This window comes from Pieris napi, chromosome 13, assembly GCF_905475465.1.
Source record: "Pieris napi chromosome 13, ilPieNapi1.2, whole genome shotgun sequence".
Lineage (NCBI taxonomy): Eukaryota > Metazoa > Arthropoda > Insecta > Lepidoptera > Pieridae > Pieris > Pieris napi.
Window position 1 is genome coordinate 10925648 of NC_062246.1, and position 27046 is coordinate 10952693.

Genomic DNA, 27046 nt, shown 5'->3' on the forward strand with positions numbered 1-27046 from the left:
TGTTTTTATTGTAGACAAACTGGATTTTGAAGATTTCATTATAGGACTAGATATGATAAAAAAATTTAAATTAGCTCAAAATGAAGATTTAAAAATTTTACAAAAGACAAAGAGGGAGATAAATATTATGAATGCATTTGAAGAGATAGAGGAAATTAAAGTCAATTTTAATGAGCATGTGAATAAAAATGACTTCATAACAAATCTACATCACTTGGACAATATCAAAAAGTCCCGAATACACAATTTAATAGAGAATTATAATACTATATTTGCCAAAGACAAATATGATGTAGGTACAGTAACAGATTATGAAGCCCGGATAGACTTAATGGTGGACAAGTACTGTAGCAAAAGACCATATCGTTGCACATTAGAAGACAAAATAGAAATAGAAAAACAGGTGGGTAATTTACTAAAAAATAACTTAATTGAGGAATCATACAGCCCATTCGCAGCACCAGTTACCTTGGCATTTAAAAGAGACGAAAATACAAAATCGAGACTCTGTATTGATTTTCGTGAACTAAACAAGATAGTCATACCACAAGCACAACCATTTCCATTGATAAGCGACTTGATTGTTAAAGCAAGAAATTGTAAATATTTTACCACACTGGACATAAATTCCGCGTTTTGGTCTATACCACTACGTATTGAGGACAGACAAAAGACAGGATTTGTCACACAGGATGGACATTATCAATGGACTTGCCTACCATTTGGATTGAAAACATCACCTGCCATTTTCCAGAGAATTTTATCAAATATATTAAGAAATAATAACTTAAAAGACTTCACAGAAAATTACATTGATGATATCTTAATATTTTCAAAATCGTTTGAAGAACATATAGATCACATAGAAAAAGTACTCAAAGCAATAATAAAAGAAGGATTCAGATTAAAATTTAAAAAATGCACATTTGCAGCAACATCAGTGAAGTACCTAGGACATATAATAGGAAATAATACGGTAAAACCGCTCAAAGATAACATTATTTCAATAAGAAATTTCCCAACACCCAAAACCCGAAAGAATATTAGACAGTTTCTGGGAAAGATTAACTTTTACCACGAATACATACCAAATAGTTCGATATTATTGGATCCACTACATAAATTATTGAGGAAAGATGCCCAGTTTATATGGTCAGAAGAATGTGAAGAAACTTTTTCTAATATAAAAAATATATTATCCTCACAACCGGTACTCGAAATATTTGATAAAGACCTGCCTATTACAATTTACACAGATGCCTCGTTGAATGGTATAGGTGCAATATTAAAACAGATTCAAAAAAATGGTAAAGAAAAACCAGTTGGTTATTTTTCAAAAAAACTCAATGATTCACAAAAAAGAAAGAAGGCAATATACCTTGAATGCTTGGCAATAAAAGAAGCTATCAAATACTGGCAATATTGGTTGATTGGAAGAAAGTTCACCGTTTTTTCGGATCACAAACCACTAGAAAACCTCAACATAAAGGCTAGAACAGACGATGAACTTGGTGAATTAACTTTTTATTTGTCACAATATGACTTCAACATCAAATATATTCCGGGGAAGAATAATACGGAAGCAGATAGTCTCAGTAGAAACCCAGTATTGGAAGATAATGATAATGATGAAGAAATTTTAAAAATGGTGAATCTGATAACAATAGATGATATTAAGGCAGATCAGCAGAAAAACGAGAAAATAAAGGAAAAGAAAACCAAAATAATAGAAAGAAATGGGATACTATACAAAAAAGATCGAAACAGAGAAAAAGTTATATTATCTGAAGAAGCGAGTGTGAAATTAATAAAGGAAACACACACCGAATGGTGTCATTTAGGGATCAACCAAATGATAAATAAAATCAGTCCTTATTATACAGCAAAGAATTTAACGAGAAACATTAAAAGAATATGCAAAAATTGTGAAACCTGTATAAAAAATAAATCGAGAGGCCAGGATAAATACGGATTAATGTCACATCTGGGACCAGCCGAAAAACCATTTCAGATAATGTCGATAGATACCATTGGTGGTTTTGGAGGACAAAGATCAACAAAGAAATACCTACATTTGTTAGTTGATCATTTTACAAGATTTGCGTTCATTCTGACATCAAAAACGCAAAATGCTTCAGATTTCATCAAGTTAGTAAAAAAAGTTCTGGAGACGGAAAACATTGAGATATTACTAGCAGATCAGTATCCAGGATTAAATTCAAAAGAATTCAAAGAATTTTTGACAGATAATGATGTAAAACTAATATTTACTGCGGTAGATACACCATTTTCAAACGGACTCAACGAAAGATTGAACCAAACACTGGTTAACAAAATGAGGTGCAAAATAAATCAGAAGAATGAAAAGAAATCCTGGACGTCAATTGCAATAGAATGTATAGATAAGTATAATGAAACCGAGCACACAGTGACAGGCTTTGCACCAGTATATCTATTAGAAGGAAAAGTCACCAGTATTTTGCCACAAGAACTACGACAACCATTAGATACAGAAACATGGGTTCAAAATAGACAACAAGCACTTGAAAGATCAATTAGATCACATGCATATAATAAGAAATTATTTGATAAAGGCAGAACACAATGGGAATTCAACATAGGAGAACTGGTATATGTTGAAAACGGAAACAAATTAAATAGGAAGAAAATGGACAATTTAAGAATCGGCCCATTTGAAATAACAGACAAAATATCGAATACAATATATAAAATAAACACAGGCAGAACAAAAACTAATACAAGCTTATACCATATAACAAAACTTATTCGAATGGACGGTGGAATAAATGATTGATAACGCTGAATAATATGTACGGCTACCATGAGAATTACTGGAGCAATTCTCATCCTGGAGGAGGGAGATGTAAAGAGAATGATCTCTTTAATTTGAATATTCGCGCGCACTGCTAGTTCGTGAGTGAGCCGCGTCGTGTCACGTCAAGCTAGCTGACATTGTCAAATATGTAAAGAGCAAATATGCTGAGATTGTTGAATTGCATTTTAATTTTATTTGTAAATTATTTTAATACTTAGTTATAGCTTAACATCGAGAGGTGATAACAATGAACTTTTATTGTCGTTTCTTTATTTACAGGTAAGATTGTGTTAGTCTTGTAAGGATTGTATGTGTGTAACCCACTCGATAAATAAAATTGCATTCTTTATTTACAGAGAAACAAATATAAGTTTTATTTAGCCTCTTGCTTGCTATTGAAATACAGACTATTGTCTTATATATATATATAATTCTCGTGTCACAATGCATATTCAGTAAGTCTGAGAATCGGCTACTATCTATATTTTAAACGTGATTAGTCCACCCAAAACAATATTTTTATTTTTTACATAAAATTGTGTATTTATTTTTTTATGGTACAGCATACAAAAATACATACAACCCTTGATTTCCACTCTTCTACGATCAATCCCTATTTTTTATTTGTAAGTTAAGAACTTATAACTTGAACTCTGAGGTTTATATAGAGAAAAATCACAGAAAAACCTAAAAAGTTGTCATTCCGGGAAACCGAACAGTCTCTGGGGTAGCATAGCAAAAAAGCATGTTCCATGTTGGTATGTACTAAAAAGGTAGGCTAAGTAAAATCACAGTAAGGAGAAACGAAGTTCGCGGGGGCAGCTGGTTTATATATTTGTAAAGAGTTTTCCCCAGTCACAGTCTCGTCTTGAGCGCTGTCAAATTCATACAGAAGAAATGGTTTGACAGCTATTGAAACCCTCTCAAACTAGATTTAAGTTTGATTGACACTCAAGAATAAGGAGTAAGATTCAAAACGAAACTAAACGCTAAGTCTGGCTTCCATACGTCAAAAATGTATTAGATTTTGACATATGGGAGTAATAGTTTGCGTTGTCATCGTTCTGAATCTCAACTGTTCACTAAGTTGGAATTAAGTTTCCGATAAATTATGGACACTAATGAAATTTAGCGCGCAAAATATTATACTACTACCCCAATTCCAACAATATGACAGACATAATAATAATAAAAGCCCGTTTAAATTCCAATCATTCCAAAAAAAATATACACCTTAGATTTTTTATATTTTATACATTTTTTTCTAGTTATCTTTTCTTAAGGTAGCATACCATTCCAGGCATTCCAATACATTTGTATCGAGAATTGAATGCCGTGCAACGTTTTATCACACACTATACACATTAAGTATCTGTATATAACTATAAACATTTTATTACAATCATAAAATTGTATCGAGATACTTTTTTCTCTCTTTGATAAAAGAAACACTATTTCACCGGAAATCGAACTTAGCCTAGCCGCTGTACACAGCGACAGTATTACCGTTCATTAACAAACACCAATTAAAAATTATCAATATTTTCAAAATACGTTCCTCAGATATTGAACGAGATAGATACGGCTTAATGACGACGTTGAGGTCACAAAAGTGTGTCTATTTTCTTTTGTGGATGTCAATCGGTACTTTAGATAAGGGTACCAGTAACGATGTAGGAAAAATTGATAAGCTCACTGCTAGGGCTTTCCTTGAGCTTTTAAAAACGCAAGTTTGGTTTTGGTCGCATTATTATACATCAGAAAATTCTTTTGATAATGTTTAATGATTAATAATTTGGTTCGAAATATTTATTTTTTACATAATTTTTGTTGAGGGTGATCTATATTGTAACTCGGCCGATTGTCACATTTTTTGTTTTGTTTCGTTCGGGTTTTTGCTGATTATATACATTATTAGTAACGTCCTCAATTTTTATATTTTTATAGTGGGTGTATGTGCGTATTGTAAACTATTTTAAAAGCAAAGTATTAGTAGTATATTATCTATCTAACCTCTCTTATTGTCCCCAAACTAATTTTCTCCATATCCTTACGAGTGACAATAGTCTGCCTTTCACGGTTAGAATATAAGGAAACGAGGTATGTACTCAGTTCTTATTATCTTTCTCGTATATATATAATTCTACTGTACGTGTGTATGCCGCTGTACTCCTCTTAAACGAATGAACTGATTTGAATGAATTTTTTGTGTGTACAAGTGGAGTCAAGAATGATTAACATTAATACATTTTTAGTATGTAAGACGTGTGTAAAGGACAACGTCTGTCGGATCCGCTAGTTTTAATATAAAATTGTGTATCAACCGGACCGTTCTTTGTGGTACAACTATACTTAATTTTATTAGAGTTTTATAATATTTTTAATTAAAATGAATAAATTAGAATAACATTCAAATATATACAGTTGGTTGTATGTAATTTCTGGACGTTTGAAAAAAGGATTTAGAGGATGTAGTCAAAGTTATTTGTATAATTTTCTGTTTTTAATGGAAAATCTATAAAGATCTATTGATAAAAGCTACTTTAAAACAATTCCAATTGAAAAGTTTGCCTGCCTCGCCCTCGATCGACTCATTGTTTATCGTAATGATGTACGGGTCAAATTTTGTACAAAGTTTGAAATAAAATAATTTTTAATATAATGTGGTTAAAAAAAACAAAACACAATGTGTTTGTTTGTTGTGTGTGTGCATTGGCGTTATTTTAAATTGTTTGGACAGCCCTACACTTGCTACACTAGCTACTTCAGAATATCACGTTGTATCAAAATATTGCTGAAATTCAAACCATTTTCAATAGGAATCCAACCGGCCAAGGCTTAGGCAATTTTCAATTTGAAAGAAAATTGCTTTCACAACACACAATAGTACTCTCGGAGTATTTTGTTTTAGAGAATTGACAGTTAATCTTTATAGTAACATTCCTAAGTATTCGTTCGATAGTAAACCAACAGTTGTATATGCATAATGTACCTATGTTTAAATCGTACTATACATTCTAGTATAAATACCTAACACCTGCAATTTATCATTACACGCTTTATATTAGCTTCACCTGTATGTATGTATGTATGTAACCGACTCCTTCGGACTCGATTTTGACCCACTTTTAACGGACAGATTTAATTCAAACTTTGCGCACCTGTCAAAGATCGATCACAATGCAATAATCCGAAAAAAAAAAATGAAAACATATTAACTAAAATTAAAAAATAAATAATAGTTTAAAAAAACTAAAAAACACGCTGGTTGCTCGATAGACGAAAAATATGGCACACAGCGCCCCACGCTTTTTCACAATAATACCAGTTTTTTTTGTTCATTACCATTTTCAGCCTAAATTAGGTATTATTTTTCACTTTTTAGTTTGATGTGCTTTAAAAGCGTGTTTTTTAGTTTTTTTAAACTATTATTTATTTTCTTATATGTGACTAGCTGACCCGGCAAACGTTGTTTTGCCATGTATATTATTTCTTGGAAACATTTTTTTAGTTCAATAAAATTAACCATATAATAAAAAATAGGGGTTGATCGTACAGGGGAAACAATTAAGGGTTGTATGTATTTTCATAACAATTTTTTTTTCTTTGAGATGGACGGACACCCCTTATTACTTTGGGGTTAGAAAGATAGATAGTAGCCGATTCTCAGACTTACTGAATATGCATAAAAATTTCATAAGAATCGGTTGAGATGTTTCGGAGGAGTATGGGAACGAACATTGTGACACGAGAATTTTATATATTAGATAGTAAATTGAATAGAGTTTTCTTTACAGAAACTAACTTTGATATCTTTTATTAAATTGTCAACCTAACAATACAAGTATCTGACAACAATATCTTGTGTCAATTCTTCTAAATTGAAAGAAAACACGCCTTTGTAAATATTTTCTAAAATATCCGAGTTTCTCTTACATTAATTGGATTTTAAGAGGAAGGTGAAAATGGATTGTTTACACATGGTTTCCATATTAATATTAACAGTAAATTTAAGGCCCTAAATATAGGATTCGTAGGAGTTACGACTAGTATTCCATTGATGGGGAAGGTAGGCGTTTGAGTCTTAAAAAAAGGAATGTTTAAGAAAATGATACCAGTCTCTTAGAAGCTTTGAGGTCTGAGTTTTTTTGAGGTCTGAGTTTTTATTTGAGGTCTGAGTTTTTCTTTGAGGTCTGAGTTTTTCTTTGAGGTCTGAGTTTTCTTTTGAGGTCTGAGTTTTTCTTTGAGGTCTGAGTTTTTATTTGAGGTATGATTTTTTATTTGAGGTCTGAGTTTTTATTTGAGGTCTGAGTTTTTATTTGAGGTCTGAGTTTTTCTTTGAGGTCTGAGTTTTTCTTTGAGGTCTGAGTTTTTCTTTGAGGTCTGAGTTTTCTTTTGAGGTCTGAGTTTTTCTTTGAGGTCTGAGTTTTTCTTTGAGGTCTGAGTTTTCCTTTGAGGTCTGAGTTTTCCTTTGAGGTCCGAGTTTTTCTTTGAGGTGTGAGTTTTCAGATTTCTATATTTATGTTTCCATAAAAAATTGCCGTAATTTGAAGATACTACGCCAACACTTATTGAGCAAATAGTTATATTAAATATGCTATAACAATTATCAGTAACATCACAACACATCCAACAAGTATATTTTCGTTCGGTGGGATTATAAAACGTGGATTTAAAATTAAGACGTGTTTGTTGCCAGTTATTTTTATGCAAATAATGACAACCGTAAAAATATGCACGAATCTTTCGTGCGATGTTATTTAATTTATACTTTAGTTTTAACCTACCAAGTGAATAATGCAATAAAAATCATAGAACAGAACTAGTACATAAATATATTTTTATTTTGCAACCAAATTGTTCTCATTTTTCAAGTTGTACTTGTAAAATTAACGCTGACTCAGCAATTATACAACTATCACTATTCACAAGAGGATCGTTATTTTAAACCGACTTTTTGAATAGTTGCGTCTAGTATTTTAGACCGAGTCGTTCTTCTTTTAATTCCAAGTTACTTGTCAATATTGTCAGTTGTCAATTTGACAGATCGAACTAGAGTCAGTTTACAATATAATTTGTGCGCTAATCTGTTTTGTTTCAACGCTCAACTAAAGTGTTTCATACAAATATGTATCGTCACTTTTCTATTTTTTCTATTATTCCTGGATAATTCTGAGTCGGTAGATTTATTTAGGGGGATTTTTAGAGGGAACGTTTTCAAGATTTTTTTAAAACACTTTTCTTTAATATTTAGGTATATTAAACCTCGAACCCAACCAACGAAATCAAATGTAAACTCAAAGCGTGACTATACCCGAAAATCCAAATAATCATTTATTAATATACGTAAATGTGAAAAATGAACGCGCAACAGCCATTACATACTTGAATGTATTTATAACTTTATTTGAAATCACCTCTCAAACCAAGTGTATCTACCAATTTTAGGGATTTTTGTCGCTATTTAAGGGTATTTGTATGCTCCTAGGAGGATCATTTTGTATGAGTTGGCATCACCGGCTGCTTTTGTTTCAAATACGCTCACGAACTTAAGTGTTGCATACAACATTTTTTTATTTTTTAGAATAGGGGGCATATGGGCAGGAGGCTCCTCTGTTGTTAAGTGATACCGGCGCCCATGGACACTCTTAATACTGCCGGGTCCGCGAGTGCGTTTCCGGCTTTTTAAGAATAGGTACGCTCTTTTCTTGAAAGAACCAAGGACCATCGAAAGGAGATGGCACTATAACAAAGAATTAAAAAAAAAAATCTAACATTATAATTTCCTAAATATTTTTAAATAAATATCTAGGCGTGCCGGTACAGGCTAGTATATAGAATAAAATTCACGCAATACATCTAAAACAAATGCACACATTACAGGTTTCACAGATTTTTTAATAATCTCGGAAGGTTTGCATGAATATAAAACCTCAATAAACAAAAAAGGTTTGTATTATTCAAAGGGTACTCATACTTGAAATGTTTTTCTGACCTCGTGATAAATAATTCATCGTTTCGTCAATAAGCCAGTCTCTTGAGCTGAAGGTTCTAAATATAACACGTACGTTGACAGGGTCATATTAAAATATGACTTCAAAGCCTGATATTAAAAAATCTGTATCAATAATCGGCGGGCTGATAAATTCGTAAGCGAATAGAAAACATCTTTTTTTTATAGAATTTGATTTGAACTTTTTATATAGCATTCGAGAGTGATACAACGATTATAGCTATCACAATTTATAGTATGATTCGTCTTTAACGTCAAAATTACCTCTCCATGCAAAATTTCTGTCCAGCGAGCATTCTCTTGAGGTCTGAGAACAGCCCTGCGATTCTGTAACTCACTTTTCGAACTCACACAGCGGTTTTCGCATCGGCGGTCGCTCTCAAATCAGTCGTGAAGCAGTCATTTTATTTTATTGGCATTCTGAAAAGGTGGGAGCTTGTAGTTTATTGTTTATCAGAATGCCAAATCATAAACTGACTGCTTCAAAACCGATGCGAAAACCGCTGTGTGAGTTCTAAAAGTGAGTTACAGAATCGCAAGGCAGGAAAAAATCAGGAGAATACGGTGGAAGCAATTCGTAGTCCAATTCATGGAATTGTGACGTCATTTTCATTGATTTGTAACACAGTGCATTGTCTTGATGAAACAGCACTTTCTTCTTCAAATTGGGTAGTTTTTCCGCCATACTTCAAACGCTCCAATAATGCTACGTAATATTTGTTTCTTATGGTTCTCTATTTAAGATGAATATTACCATGCGTATTCAAAAATATTGATCCCATAACCGTGCCAGCCGACTTTTGAGTCTTTTCACACTATTATATTATAAAGAATTTTAAATTAATCAAGTAAAACCGCGTTTTTTAGGCACAGAAAGTCCAGACCTTGCCTTAAAAAAAACAATCACGGAACAAAAATATAAAGTCAAGACCAAGGGTTTTTATTACCGTTATCATTTACTATATTTTAAGTTTACGATTAATTCAATAAGAATCTAAATAGTTGTTCTATACATTCTATTCAAGCTTCTCCGTATAAAAATCATTCGTGTATTATAAGTAGGTATGGTGTTAATCCATACACCGTCATTATGAGTAATGCAAGCAAAACCAGGCCATACCCAAAGAATTGAACCATCACGAAGTCATTGAGTATTTTACACGCGTTCAGACAGTGTTTAGTGGTTGCAAATATTATCTGCATAATTCTAAATTATGGACCCTCTTTCCATGCTTCCTTCAAAAATGGTAGGTAGAAGAGGTTGTATATGAACAATTAGATTTATTTTTAAAAATGGCGACATTAACGCTTCAATAAAGTAGTCACTAAAAATAGTTTAGTTTTAGATTAGCACTAATCACAGTTATTAATCGATATTTGCAGTCATTTTTTGTGTGTAAATTTTAAATGCCGCATATTTTATTCACGTTTGTATGATGAATTATCTTCAGAGGTAAGTAGTTTTTAACAATTATATCGGCTTAAATGTGGTCTCACAGATGTAAAGAACATATGTGACAACTAATAAAGCTAATAGCGGGTTGTATTACTTGTCCATTACATGTTATTGTCTTACGATTATAAGAATTTGTTTGATCGAGAAAACAGTGTCTAACACAAAGTTAATTGGACCTTTTTCCGGTCACTGAACGAATAATAATTGTAGTAAAATGATAATATAGTTTGAATGAAAGAAATAAAGGCCGTTTTTGTGTAATTAATACTTCCGTTTAGTAAAATCTTTTGTTTGGGTGCGTTTTTATATATTTTGTATACTTTAAGCCGATATAATTATATCAGAATTTTAGTATTGGCTTTTTAGAGCACGCTTTCAGATTGCTGTATTAAAAATATTATATTATTTAATTTGAAATATAAACACTTCAATGCCACTAAAAATCAATTATTATAATAACGGCCATTTCATTAAAAACACTTTAATCCTAATGTTTAAGTTTAGACATTCAATTGTTATTTTTACTCTTACTTTGTGTATTTAGGCGTCTTACTAATTAATTAGTTTGTAGTACTATTAACCTGATAGCCGAGTTTAAGATGCTAATTATGATTCATTTCGATTTTCGGTTTATAACCGTTATACCTACAAGTGACGCAAAAGCTTTAAAATTTGTGTATGGGATAACTCGGGTAAAGATTTCCCCAAGAGGGGCTGATTAGTTCTTTAAAAGCGCTTTCTTTAAGCCCCTTAATTAGATCAAATAAGTTAAAAATAAAATTGATTTTATTGAAAGGAATCGTGATATTTTCATGTCAATACGTAAAGACAATAATAAGTTATCGATCTTACCTAGAATCCAAGCGTAAATAAAATATATGAGTGTAATTAGACCTTTTTAACTATAATCATCTGTCTCCTTTCATCACAGCGTAAACACAATCAGTCAGAACAGACTAATAACCACCACAGAGTTGTCAATAAATTTAACGTTTAAAATTGTTATTTACCCATTCATTATAATTGTAGACAACCTCTCTCATAACTAAGTTTTCACTTAAAATATACAAAGTTCGAAATGTTTCAATGTTATTTATCGACTTGTTTTGACCGTTTTGTCTTTGAAAACTTTCCAGAACCTCGACAAACTGTTCGATACTATTTTGTACCATCTCTGTTGGGCTTCTTTCTTAACACAAGATTGTTATTGTGATCGATCGAGCCCTGACACTGGCAATGTGTATATATACTCACATTGCGCTATCCTTCCAAATGACATATAATATATTCTTGTTTCATTATTATTAGGCTATTCGATTATATCGCCTTTAGGATGATTTATTACTACTATAGTATTAACACCAGTTTCATTTGATTGTAAATTCAACACTATAAGGGATCGTTAAAGTATTACGTCACGTAATTTTTGGAGATTATTGTGCCCCCCCCGCCAAAAATGTAACGTGCCGTAACGTTTTTCTTCTGTACTCAATAGTAAAACGTTTCGTGACCAACCAGTGACTCTTTATACCTAAAACTTATCATTTTGTCGTGTAAAGTACCGGATAGTCGAAAATAATATTAAAAATTTAATAAGTAACGCGTAATTTAATTCCCGCCTCGCATCGTAACGTTTTACAAGAGGTATGACACCGAAATTCGTTACATAATACTTGAACGCTTCCTAAGTTCACTAGCGCATTACGTACATTTACGTACTGACACATTCAGAATTGGTTTTTAAACTGGTAGTATTACGTTTTTACTTACGAGTATCACTTAACACACTATAGGATTATTATCACAGTTATTTTAATATTCCCGTGCCCACGTTTCAACACGCAAGAAATACAAATGGGAATGTAAAACGAAAGAAACAAAAGTTTAATTTGAATTGGTGAAACGGAACGTCGCGTTTCTACGATTGGACGAGACATTGACCAATCAAAATCGAACGATGACATTTGACATCACACTCCTCGTCCAACGCTTTTTCTCTTTCAGAGGCCCATTGTAACCACTTTCTCAAAATCTAAATTTTCACTCTCGATTCAAAACATTCAATCTTAAAGAACTATCTTCTAAACCTATTAAGCTTAAAACTATACAAAATTAAATTATGTAGAATTTATTTCTTCAAGTACCAATCATTTAAGAACCACGTGCCCACGACACAGTTAATCCTAGTGGGGGTACAAGTTATTTCATTGTACTATACAAGATGTAAATTGTTCGTCTGTTTTTTAATTACATATATATAATACAGTTTTCTTTCTAGTATGAAAGCGGTTCACTTTTCGTTTAACATTTCCATTTCCTTAACAATTATATAGTATGAATACATAAAACGGAAAATGATACCGTTTTTCATACATGAAAGGAAATTGATTTATGTTTTCTTTGATATGGTATTTATTAATATAATTTGTTATAATTGAGAGGTAATCATTCATTCTCTTTGTGATGTTGAATAATGTAGGGCCATTTTGTAGATATATTAGGGTTGTGTTTATTTATTGTAACATGAGCAATAATAGGACGGACTTTTGCCGTAAATGTTATTATTAATATACTGAAAAAGCCTGCTAAAGGCTCTCTGAGGGAGGTTAGGACGATGTTTAGGTTTAAAGAAAATTATTCCCATTAAATCATACATTGCACTAACACGAGAAAAATAAATGAAAAGCATCAAAATCCATCTACCAATAACTTCGCAAGCGTATTTGAAGCGGGTCTACTATTATTTTCCGTATCTCAGGAGGCAAGCTATTGTAAAGACTCGCTCCGAAATAGGTTATATTTTTGCACCCGTTTTCGGTTCTGAATTTATATAGATATACGAGTATATTGATAACTATATTTGAAGATTTTTTCCAGTGGATTTAGTCTTCACATAAATATTGAAGTACTTACGCCATTTTTGATACATATAAATTTAGTTTTATGCTTTTCTATGCGCTCTATGCATTCTTAGTCTTCTGTATTCTGTAGACAAAGAAAACTTTTTTTTTTACAAATGAATAGTTATGTCAGCTTTTAAACCACACAGATACCATGTTTGTAAGTAAATTAGTTTGTTTTATTTGTGTAGTACAGTAGAGGTAGTATAGAGTAGCTTTAGACATTTATCTTAAATATTTAGCTATTAAATTGGTTGAATAATTCGTTATTAATCAATTCAATCATTGAACACGACGTAGAAAAATGTGACTACCAAAAAGGTTTTACTTTTTGTGTATTTTTTTTATTTTTACACTTTTAAGTTAAGTAACAATACGTACTTTAAAAAAAAGTTTTTTTTTAAACATTAACATACATTTTTCATTTACTTAAACATGCATTTTTGCAGTTTTATGTGTGGCCAACACGGCACCATATTTTGTTTATAGATATAGTGATGAGATAATTTTCTCGTCGAATTTTCATTCAACAGTATACTGATTCCCAAGTATGCGATATGATAAGTTTATGCAACTAAGTTTTCCTATACGATAGTTATCAACTATCAGGATTATGCACTACTTTGATATACTTAGGAAGTATAACATAATGGTTGCTTTTAAAACATGTCAAAGGAGTAAATAAAGTTTTATTATATAGGAGACATAAAAACATTACCTTTTGCGCTTCAAAACCTTTTCGACTTTTGCTAGTAAAAGTTATTTTCCCACAGAGCCTAGTCTAGTGAAATTACGCGTTCAGACGATAATATGAATTTTAACCAAACCTAACTTTTGAAGCGTAACTTATTGTTTTTATATATCGCATACTTGAGAATCAGTGCACCGTATTGTCGATACAAATCGTGCACACGTACTGACAGATGGCGTTCCTGCAGAATCGCTCTATATCCCTGGTCGACATGTATATCGATAACACGGAGCCCTCAGAGAATGTGGGGCAGATTCACTTCTCGCTGGAGTACGACTTTCAGAATACTACCCTGATTCTGAAGATTATACAGGTAAACATCTCTCCGTAGGACGTCTCCACAGATAAAGAAGAAAGCCGAAATTCAATTGAACTCTAATGTACTAAATTGGACCGAAGATTTTTTTTTTAGTTTAAAATTTAAATAGTCCGTCTTTAATATGTACATTTTTTTATTTTTTTTAGCCAGCGTCAAGTATAGGATTTATTACAATTCGTGCTTGTTTTTTTTAGAAATTTGACCGTGTCCTCCATACGGTTTATGGCACTCGCCCGGTACCGCACAACCCTCCCAAAGGCCGAGAACAAATTTAAATTAAATTAAAACTTGCCCTCGAACCGGGAATCGAACCCCTCACCTAGCTGCCACTTAATAAGACCGCAATATGTACATTTCATAAATATAAAACTGTAATCAATTGTCAACTGTCAGCTGTCAAATTTTGAGTTAGCGCCAATTCCAATTTGTTTTTATCAATAAAAGTTTTTAACCAAATAAATGGATAAATTAAATTATCACGGACAAGATTGTAATAATTTCTTTGTTTAACAAACTAATTCATTAAGTTAATATTATGAGTTCAGCTAACATGCACATATATTTTGTTTGAAGAACATATTACAGGATCACGACGTCTTTGTTTTGTGTTATATACTTAATATTTTTATTATTTCTTTATAATACCATTTTATTTCTCTTTGTAAAAGTGTTACGAATATCTTTGCGTTACATTTGGTCCCAAACTTCAGTTTTGCAATTAGTAAAACGCAGCCATTTTTGTTATTTCTTTTTTCTTCAAGACCATTTATCAATGACCATTTGAAGATAAAAACTTTACGTAGACAAAGGCTTTTATGTGTTATTATGTATTACGTGTAGTACATAAGTATTTAAGATGCTTATTTGAGTTATTTGTTTAATAGATAAATCTTTGCTAATAACTATTACAATCAGTTTCTTTGGTACATTCTTCAATATGACTGTAAATTTAGCTTAGTAAAGAGTTTAGAGAATTAGAGGGAAATTATATCAACATAATTCAGGGTAAGGAGCTCCCAGCCAAGGACCTCAGCGGTACATCCGATCCCTACGTGCGTGTAACCCTTCTACCTGACAAGAAACATCGCTTGGAGACAAAGATCAAACGCCGTACGCTCAACCCGAGATGGAATGAAACGTTCTACTTCGAAGGATTTCCAATACAGAAGCTACAAGCCAGGGTAAGTGGTTTTCATTATTGTATTAAAGCGCGATAGTAAATTTTATTTTGGTTCGACATATTACGAAATAACTGGGACGTGAGAAAAAAGCTATTGAAGATAGATACCTATTAAAGAAGATAGATTAACCTATGAAAAAATTACATCTTAAGAACAGACTTCAAAGTTTTTCTAGAAAGTTTTTATTTGATTGCGTATGTTTATGTTTTACTTAATTAACACTTAAAATTATAGGCAGGATACTTAGACTTAAGTGCAGTGCCGGCCTTTTATTTATGTAATTAATTCGTATAGCACCGTTTTAGAAAGTCGTAAAATTTTCATTTAATGCATCGAATTTATAGTATATAAATATATATATTTTACAGCACAAGATGATAATTTAACTTAGTTTATAAATACAAAAAAAATAACAATAACTAACCTTAAAATAGGAGTCCCTTTAGGCAAGGTTCCAAAGATACTGGCAGCGTTCCCCCTTTGAATAGCTAGACTTATTCTTTGTCCGAGGTAGCTGCCAGCTTTTCGGTCTCCTGTGATGTCGACTAACCTTTTTGCTATTTCCTTAAAAAGCTTTATAACGCTAGGACCCCACGGACCAAGGGTCTCGACACCGAATGGGACAAAATCATATTCGGAGCCTAGATTTGCAGGCTTTACCTTTAATTATATTTAGTTAAATATTTAAATGTGATGTACTAGTAAATAGCGGTTAAATTTTCTAAACCCTCAAAACGCGGTCAAAAGTTAAAATAGTTGAAGCAAGATTTTCAAGTTAACTCGTCTGCGAAATCCGGAAAACGTCCAGCTTGCTCAAACTTTACGATAAAGTTGAGTTTTTAACGTTTCAAAGCGAAAGTTTAAATGCTTTGTGTTTCATGTTCATGCGGAAATAAGGTGTCACCCTCTCTGAGTTAAACGGAAATTTGAATTTTCTTGAAGCTTCATGAATTGTTACTCAAGAAATGTAAAATTTTTATTTTAAAATTGTATTGTCACTGGTCAAAAAAAACCTTTTAAAAATTATGTCGATCAATAGGCATGTAAGTCATTTCGATCACCTTGCTTATTAAGAAAAAGAGCTATTTTTATTTCTGGATTAATGAACTATCCAAGACAAAGAATACTTCCAATTTAATCGTTCCTGATATTAGCTATTAAATTATTAATTTAGTCTTTCCCAGCCATTTTTGTGCCATGCCCAAAGTTCATATGGCCAGAAACTTAATTTTTTCGCTAAAATAAACACATTATTTAGAGGATAAATTAAAAAAAAGGAAATAAGTAAAGTTATTAATACCAACTGTTCCCTAAGAAACTTACATCTTAGGTTTTAGGAAATAATTACTAGGTAATTGTTAATGAAAGACAATTAGTAAATTGTCAAAACATAATGCAAATTCCAAATAATTTTATTAAATTCTTGAATAGCCCCTTAACAATCAAATTGCACCCCTGTGGGACGGACGTGTTTGGGAAATACTAGTGTAGGCGCTGATTAATAATATTTTATAATAGAAATAGTATTTGCACATATTACACATTACAAATATTTCAGGTTTTACACCTACACGTCTTCGACTACGATCGCTTCTCACGGGATGACTCCATTGGTGAGGTCTTCCTTCCTCTTTGTCAGGTAAGTTTCAAGTCCCACAACCAGGACCCATGTTCTTATTCCCCATTTAGCATAAGCCTAAAATTCAGAAACGAAACTTAGCGCGAGCTGTCTCCCGTCAAAACGATATTGGATTTCACTCTTAACGCAAAATTTCGTTTCTGAATATCGCATCAAAAATATTAATATTATTTTATTACGCAGAGTATTGTCACCACCGAAGAAGTGTGGGATACATTTCTGCTTATGTACAATTGAATGATTTTATTTAATTGTTTATATTACTATAACTGGCATAGCCGTAACAGCTCTCTGTTTCTGACAGCTCGAATATAAATGTTATTCCAACAATATACAGCTAGCTTTTATACAAAAATTATAACAATTCGGTATTATTACTTTGACTATTTAAGAGTGTGTTTTCGAGTTTTATCTCTGATTAAAATCCAAAATACATAGACCTTACATAATGCTGAATAAATTTAATATACCACTTCATTCTATTGAGTTATCTCAACAAACAACTTTGACAAACTTTAAACGCCTGTGAAAATTGATGAGCAAAACAACACAAGTCTTCATTACACTGACAGGTTTAGAAAGTTCAGCCAAAGTTAAATCTTACGTTTACGTAAATAAGTTATTGTAATTATAAAGGTGACTTGTAATTAATGCGATTCATTTAGTTCAAAGTTGAATATATATTAATCTTATGCTTTTTTTTTTTTTACATAACAGAAATTTTGTTTCATCGAAGTATGCAGAAAATAATATTATTTGATAAATTTAATATATCTATGGAAAATATAGATTTTCATCTACAGTATTTACAATTTTCTTAACCTATAAAGTAATAATAAAAATAATAAAAAATAAATAAAATGAAAATTAAAACAAATTTAAAAAATTTGGTCCCTGTGGCAGTGTACCTTTAACGCTGGCAGCATTTCCTCGCTGTATTGCGAGACTTATTCTTTGAGCCAGGAAAGTGCCAGCTCTGCGGTCACCGGTACTATCTACCAGGCGCCAACTTAAATCTTTAATAAGCATTTTATATGTTTCCACTCAAGTTTAGTCGACGTATAAAACATCAAAATTACAAAAAACTTTTGAGGTTAAAGATACAATACCGAATGGCGGGAAATTATAATGCGTAGGTGACGCCTCACAGACTATGAATTTTGCTAAACGTCAAATCTACAGAAGTTTATTAAAGCAGGGATTAACATTTTAAGAATATAAAAATGTAACTCTTGACAAATATTTATCAAACATGTTGGCTAATATTACTGCTTATACATATACACTGTTATACACACTGTTTGTACATAATAAAGACAAACCAAAATAATTTGACAGGTTAAGTTTTGTTGTCTTTTTCGTCATAGACAATTCCATTCTATTTGCCCGGTTTACAAACGATCACACGATGCTATTATAAGATTTTGTTTTAATATCCAAAAGCTATATAACGCCTGTTTATACGATTATCATAATTGTGTGACTGCGACTATACGAGTATATTTCTTTCTTACCCTTGTTAGGTAATCGAACATCAATTGTTCTGTAATTTTTGCTACGCAATTTTTAACAGGCTTCCGATTAATTCTGAAAAGATTTCCCCGACATTCCCCTTACGATGTTCACACAGATAAAAAAAAATGCTGTACTCTTTCCCCCAAACTATAAGACATCATTACAAGACGTTAAAGTTAGTACAGTGTTACAGTGGCTGTCGTCCTTTTACAGAAATAACATCGTAGTTATTAATGCGTGATAAAAATGTTGAAAAAAAAACTGATTTATTTTGTTATGTAGAGTTAAAAACATAAATAAACAACAGAAAAAACTTCACAATTCTTTTCTTTTTTAACTGTTGTCTGTCATAAGAGTTGCCTGGTAGTAGCGGTAAGGCCGACCGTTGTTTTTCTCTTTTGTTTTAGTTTATTGTTAATAATTTAGTGCTAATAAAGTGTAAATAAAAAAACACCTTATCTTCTTCTAAAATCACGGACTGAATTTTCAGGTTGACTTCAGCGAAAAGCCTTCTTTCTGGAAGGCGTTAAAGCCTCCAGCCAAAGACAAGTGTGGTGAGCTTTTGACATCATTGTGTTATCATCCCAGCAACAGTGTCCTGACTCTGACACTGCTTAAAGCCCGTAACCTGAAGGCGAAGGATATCAATGGAAAATCTGGTGAGTCGGAAATCTGCTTCATTTGTCTTTGCACCGTTGGACCTGTGATTTCACCGAAATCGCAACCCTGGCGTAAATTAATAATTATTTCTAAGTACGCAATTATTGAAGTGAAACTTCTTTAGGCGCATGATGGTAACATTTTTACGGATACGTCACGAAGATGTGCAGCGTTTTTGTCGAAGAAAAGAGAGAGAGCGATTGAGAGAGTGAGAAGGGCGAATTACCTTATAGAAATTCTAATTTTAAAATGAAAATTTCGTAAACAGAATTTATGACATTTAGTATTTTATATTTTATGTAAAATACTTTATTGAAATCTCAAAGTACGAATAGTAAATTAAAACGCCACGTGTTTTTACTATCGAGGAAATAAATTTATTATATTATGTATTAATTTTCGACACTTTTAATATTTTAATCACAGTAAAATTCCCAACATATTTTCCTTTTTCCCTCCCTCTAAGTCTTTGAAATCTAAAGTTTTAGATTTGTATAAATATAAACGGCCTGGGGTCCCAAACTTGTAAGTTTTCATTATTCATTTTTAATAATAATTATTAAAACTATGTAGGTTAAGAATAATGTAAATTCTCTTTATATATGTAAATTAATAAAACAGTGGTTCTATAACTTTTAAGGGTTAGCCTCAGATCTGTTTGGTGATAATTTTTCCAATAGGCACGTCAATCGTCTGCTGTGCCTGACACACGCCGTCGACTTTTTGGGTTTTTTTTTCAAGCCAGTTTCCTCACGGTGTTTTTCTTCACCGTACGAGCGAATGTTAAATGAAAGAAAGAAGTCCATTGAGCCGCGAATGTAATCTACGATCTCAGGGAATAGCATGCCACTAGGCCAACACTGCCCCTATATTAATCTCCTCACATACCTACAGTAAATTCATCAATGTCATAAATTTAGATTTGTAATATGTCTAATAAATCAATTTCCTACCTTTGCATAACTTGATATCCGTTCGTAATTAATGGCTTTCCGATCAGTTAGGCAATTAATTTCACCTTAATGTTCCACGCTATTCCAACTTTTAACACTTTTGTTTTAATATGTAGATTTTTGAGCTTCTAAAATCAAAATCGTTTCTATTACGAAGGTATATAGAAAAATTATATGCATTTTTGCATTTACTAACAGTTTTCAAAAGATATACGGGCGAGAAGAAGTGGCATTAGTCATCACCAGTTTTTTTTAATTAATTTATGTTACAAAAGGAGCTGGTTACAATGACTACCCTTATGGTCTAAGATCCCGATATACAACGACCTTCACCGAGATGCTTATTTAATGAAACGTATTTTATACTTAATTTAATATGTTAATAAATATAATCTATATGGGTTGCCTAGCAAATTTCAGTCCAGAGTATTTTAATTAATATAAAAAAAATTTTTTTTTAACATTTCACCGTTATGATTTTTAGATAAATTCTATACCAATCGAAAGTATGAAGCCCATAGAATATGCAAACGTTAGGTTGTTTAATCAATCAATTATTTATGTGTATATTTTTTTTGAGACACTAAAGTATATATACATCTTTAGTTAAAAAGAAAGTTAGTGATACATACATAATACTACCCTGATTAAAAATATTGATTGATAAAAATTAAAAAAATTTACTACATGCAAATTATAATTTTTTTTTAAATCTTAATGAAACATACTCTGGACTGAAATTTGCTAGGCAACCCATATGGATTATATTTATTGACATATTAAATTAAATATAAAATACGTTTCATTAAATAAGCATCTCGGTGAAGGTCGTTGTATATCGGGATCTTATACTATTATTTTTAATATTGACGTTCATAGATAAATAAAAATTGATTAAGATATTGTATAATAAGGCATTAACAAAAATAATAGTAAAACTGTAAATCTCTTATATTCAAAGAATCAGCAATATCTGCGCCATGCTCTATTGAAAGGTGGACTTCAATATGGTTTAAGGTAGATAAAAAACCTTATTTTCATATGCAACAGCCTTTTTAATATACAGTCAAACCTGTCAGTGAGAACTGGATAAGTGAGAAAACTCTATAAGTGAGAGAAATTGCCGGGACCCGTCATTTTAAGCTCCCAAAACCTCTATTAGCGAGAAACAGAAACCTCTGTAAGAGAGAGTAGTTTTACCCTCATGAGCCTCCGTAAGTGATGAAGTACTTATCTATACCTATTTAAGCGACAGTCGAGCTTTATTTATTTATATTATTTAGGAGGAACTATAGCTACAATAAAAATACAATCAATATTCGACGAAATTTATGAGTTAGAGAAAGCATTCAGAATATAAAAACAGAAACCCAAATGAAATTGACGGATTTTTAAAAGTGTACCTGAGTTTTAAATAAAATAAAATATATATGTACATAATATATGTTGAGAACATTATCCACATAATTTTATCATATTTACCTACTACATTCGTACTCGCTGTGACTTGTTATTGCTGCTGCTCTAATAGAGGTACTATTAGAGGGAAACGCTACCCATGTACCTGCATTAGCGACTCGGGAAACGCTCAATTGAATCACGGACGTCGAGGTGATACGGGAATTTCGTATGAACTCCGATGAAGAAACTTACCTGCAGGTATCATCATCATCTCTAAAGACCCTCCGTGGTACATGCGGGAGAAGATACAGAGAGACCACTGTATACCACGCCTTTAGTAAAATGTTTGATTGAGATAATTTAAAAAGTTGGTTCTTTTAATCGTCGCTAGATTAAAATTGCAAAGACGATAAATTAGCGTAAGAATTCTTATTCCCCGAAGTCTTAATTTGCCTGTGAAATATGGACGTTGCTTATCACCGCCACAGGATAAATCAAACAGTCGGGTCTCTGTAGACGGTTCCTTGATATGTATAGAATTAGATTCTTATAAGACGTTTTTAATATTGCATTTTAAATAAATTAAAAATAATGTATTTATATTTACCTGTATATACATATGCACCTCAAACTTGGGCGCCCTAGAAAGCGAAGCATAGAAAGCTGTGCAAAAGAGCTATGAAATGATGTGTGAAAGGCAAGAAAAGAATACATCATTAAGAAGAATGCTATCATAGTATGTTATAATAATAATAAAAAAAACTTAAGTAGAAATGAGCATGGGAAGAGGAACAGAATAATGGAGCAAGAAAGTACTAAACTGGTGCCCAAGATACAATAATCGTAAAAGAGAAAGACAATTTAGAAGGTGGATAGACCAAATTGAGGAAACAGCAGGTACATGGCAGAGAGTAGCTCAGTGCAGAAAGGAATGGCAGAATTTGGAGGTTTTGCCCTTTGATAAAAAAGGGCTAACCCTAAAATCATGAGATGATAGAAATATTAATGTGTAAATTTACGAAAGGAATACCATATAAGTTATGTATCACCAAATACTACATGGAGTTAGCATTCTCAGACGATTATATTTTAAAATATAGATTTCAAAATTAAAATAAACTTATACAAAAAAAATTTCATTGTATTTTATTTTTAAAATTAAAATAAAAATTTTAAGGTCTTCATACACACTTTGTAAAAAATCACATTTAGAAAATCAACTGTTTGCGATAATCTGTGCCACATTCTAATTGGTATCAAATTTCCTCGACTTCTTGATTTATAAACTTTTTTTAATGGAGTAGCTACAACTTCGAAGAACCCTTTTAATTTAAAATGATAAATTAGATTATTAAATTCCCTTTTTTATTATTTATATTGAATTTCATCAAAATTTGACTAGATGTTTTATATTTAAAATGATAAAATTACAATAATAAAAAAAAAATGGAAAAATATGTCTTTCCTCCAACTATGATTTTGTTCCCTTTGGAGTAGAGACTCTTGGGCCGTGGGGTTCAAGTGTACAGGCGCTAATTAAAGATTTAAGTTGGCGCCTGGTAGATAGTACTGGTGACCCCAGAGCTGGTGCTTTGCCACTCAACGAATAATTATCGCAATACAGCGAGGAAATGCTGCCGAAAGGAACAGCACAGAGACTAAACGTTTAAATCTGTTATATTTTTTTATTTATCAATATTACTATGTATTACTATGTAGGTTAAGAATAATGTCAATAATATTAATAAAATGTCATTATTAAATTTAAAATATAGATGTGTATATTACTTTAAGAACCCCTAAGGTAAGGTAGGTGAGGGCAACCGGGTCTACAGCCACGGGGCCTCCACAGAAGAGGGCCTAACAATAGAGATTTCGTTTTTTTTTTTAAATTTTGACTAATAAACAACTTTTCTTTTGATATATTTATGTTTGTTAAATACTAGAAGAATCTACTTGGTTTCACAATAAATTATTGATTGAAAAACTCGACTGAAAAAACCTTCTTTTTATTTGGAAAATAATTTGGAGCCAGGCCTCCACTCCTTTTTCTTCCAGACCTCAAAATCCGGCTAAGCTCCCCGGATGCACCAATGGACTTTATATGTGCGCATTTAACACTCGCTCGTACGCTAAGGAAACATCGTGAGGAAAGCTTAGACTTTAGTTTTAATCCATCTCAACGCCGATTGTTAGCAGATCAGGAGAATTGACTAAATATTTATTGAATAATTTTTCAGACCCGTACGTGAAAGTGTGGCTCCAATTCGGGGACAAGCGCATAGAGAAACGCAAAACTGCAGTATTTAAATGCACACTCAACCCAGTGTTCAACGACTCCTTCTCCTTCAACGTACCCTGGGAGAAGATCAGGGAATGTTCTCTGGACGTCCAGGTTATGGACTTCGATAATATTGGCAGGAATGAGTTGATTGGACGGATATTGTTAGCTGGTATGTATCCCTTTCTGTTATTAAAATAGGATTGTCCCTAACCACGCTTGTTTGTTTTTGAAGTTCTTCTTTTGGCGCGTTAGGGAAAATTATTAGAGTAATTTACAATGCGCGCGCACCCCGTCACAAAAAACCGACACCCTGAAGTTAGCTATAGTATCAGCATACATATATCAGCCAAAGTTTTTAAAATGTCAGCGTAAGGGCAAGAAATCAATTTCCATACAAACTTGGCAGGAGCGTAAAGTACTTAGACAATTTCATTGCTTTTTTTTTTCAGGAAAAAACGGTTCTGGAGCGACAGAAACAAAACATTGGCAGGATATGATTACGAAGCCACGACAAACCATAGTGCAGTGGCATCGCTTGAAACCAGAATAAATTGTTAAAATTTTAAAAAAAACGTCATAAGACTGAACGGTTAAATATGAATTTCACTTCTTGAATTTCCAGTGTCGGAATGGATGTGCCAAATTTTTATCCTTTTCTATAAACTGAGTACATGAATTGTCACGCCATCTAGTTTATATTTTCAGATATTGTATACGTTTGAAGTTCGCCTTCATTAACAAATTGCCCTAAATGTTTTATCCATTTTCATAAATATGTTGCCACATCCATTTCAGACATTATCTTCATGATCATGACACTAGTGCTGTGCTACGCAAATAACAGTTCTATAAAATCACTGCTAGTCTGTGATTTTCAGGGTTGCTTAAAAATAGAATAATAATTTTTAGCGTGATCACGTTAATCTTATAAGATTTTTTTAGAAAAAATGTATTTATACTAAAATATTAAAACTGAATTGTATCTATATTTTTAAATAACCCTGACTAGCACAATACTCAAACACCAATAATGTAGTAATATGTCAATTCAGTTATTTGACGCAGAGCACTAAACGTTACATTGCTATGACACTAATCTTTGCAGACTTTAGAAACCCTCAAAGAGCGCGTCGCAAGTCTTTTACGTGAGAAGGCATTATGCCTTGTGGAGTTTTATATTTTACGATAATTGGTATATAAGTAGAAATAGTCTGTACATTGCTTAAATATAACTACAATTACAGCTAACGGCTCTTTGACTAAGATTAGAAAACGTTTCACATTAGTTAAATTTATTTGTCAGTCTTCAAACGCAACTAAATAAAAAATTCCAGTTATAATTTCAAAATATACACTATATGCGTCTTTTAATCATACTCTAAGAGCAAATCGATAAAATATAAGGCTCCCATATTAATCGACTTAAGTTAAACTGTTCTAAACTCTAACAAACATGCAATGATCTGATAATCTGGGCTTGAAACAAAATTACTTTTCGACAGGCGTGACTCCCTAACCAATCTATTGTATGAAAACGGTCATATGACCTATAGAGAGCTAACGTCATTACAATTTCGTTTGGCGTTATTATGTGATACCTGTCAAAAAGTGATTTCATCACAAGACTCTTGAAAACTATCCCAACACTATTAACTTCAATCGATTAATACCTTACCTTTCATACTCTTCTCTAAAATTGACGTTTTAATATAAGAGTTGAATTGAGTCAATGTTAAATTATAATTAGAATTGTCTATTGTTACGGTAGGTATTGTAAAATGAAAGTCGAGTTCGTATCGCACAAAATGAGTAGTTTTGACGTTTCGTCATGTTATGTAGAAACGTCAGTGTCAGTTCAGTTTGACAGTCGGTGTTATCGAAACTTTTTACAACAAATTAATGGCGTATATCTATTTTCTTATACGAATTTACCGTATTACAATATTAAATATAGTTTATATTGAATTTCAAATAACTTTTCTCATGTTTTAGTGATCTTAAAATGAACTAAATCAATAATAATGATTTTTTGTGTTTCCTCAATAAATGAATACCAATTTCGAATTAAAAGTTTTGATAACACAGACAATTTATTTATTCGTTGCAAATAGTATTTAGAAATGTGGTTTAATATAGAAACGTAGAATAAATTTGTAGTTTAATAGTTAACGTTAATTTTTAATTACAGGATTATAATTTTTTGTATTCTACTTGGAAAGTTAATATTAAAATAATAGTGAGATTCTTTATTGTTAAAGTTATTTTAATCATTGATGTTTGAATTTTCTAAAGTTTTATAGTATTAAACAATTTATATTTTTTTCTATTTTGACGAATAGAAACTCAACCTTTTTTGTGTCAAAAATGGAAAAAAATATAAATATTCATAATTAATAATATATATTGTTGTTATAGTTAGATTAGAATTTGTGTAAAATCAAGTTTAAATCCACTGCAATTAGTTTTTCTGTAGTGCGTTATAATGTTGCAATATAAAATTTTATAATAAATACTGTTTAATATCGAAAAGTTGCTTAGTATTATTATTTTTTTTTTTTTTTTCTAGATTGCAGTGGAAATAAAATGTGAATAATATTGAGCTTGAAATGATAACTAAATTGTTGACGTCATTTTCAATAACTATCATAATCATGGATACGAAATCTCTTTACATATATCAGCTAAAGTTTATAAAATGTCAGCGCAAGGGCAAGAAATCAATTTCCATACAAACTTGGCAGGAGCGTAAAGTACTTAGACATCAAAACCTAATTATTGAGATTGGCAATATCCAGATGTTATTGAAAGCGACAAAATGTAGAATTATTCTAGATAGTACGGGCCTTATTGCGTCACCTTCTAGTTATATCTCTGTCTATTACATAATGTTAGATAAAGACAACATTAGTCGCAATGACTAGGTTGAATCTAGAACAGAAAGCATATTTGGGAACTAGACTAGCTCAGGTTCGTAGGGCTGTCCAATTTACATTTGCCAATGATACGAAAAAGTATGAACTTGTCAAGAATTTAAATCATTAAATTACTGTTTTTGTTCAGCATCTGTATTTTTGTGTGTTTGTGAGTATTTTTTGTAAATAAAACTTAGTGGCTTCGGTGTGAGACCCTGAGATGGAA

General features: G+C 31.8%; 1 protein-coding gene across 6 annotated transcripts in view; it reads left to right on the forward strand.

The window, feature by feature from the left end:
• The window catches only part of LOC125055400 (synaptotagmin-7), a 299046-nt gene extending 272903 nt beyond the window's left edge, over positions 1–26143 (forward strand). For 4 of the 6 annotated variants that reach the window (XM_047657851.1, XM_047657855.1, XM_047657854.1 and 1 more), the window contains 6 exons: positions 14129–14269; positions 15280–15456; positions 17015–17095; positions 19101–19269; positions 23865–24077; positions 24358–26143. In XM_047657851.1, coding sequence (XP_047513807.1) covers positions 14129–14269; positions 15280–15456; positions 17015–17095; positions 19101–19269; positions 23865–24077; positions 24358–24458 — 882 coding nt within the window. In that variant the 3' untranslated portion in view covers positions 24459–26143. The other 2 variants (XM_047657852.1, XM_047657857.1) reach the window with 2 other exon arrangements.
• Positions 26144–27046: the final 903 nt, after the last annotated feature.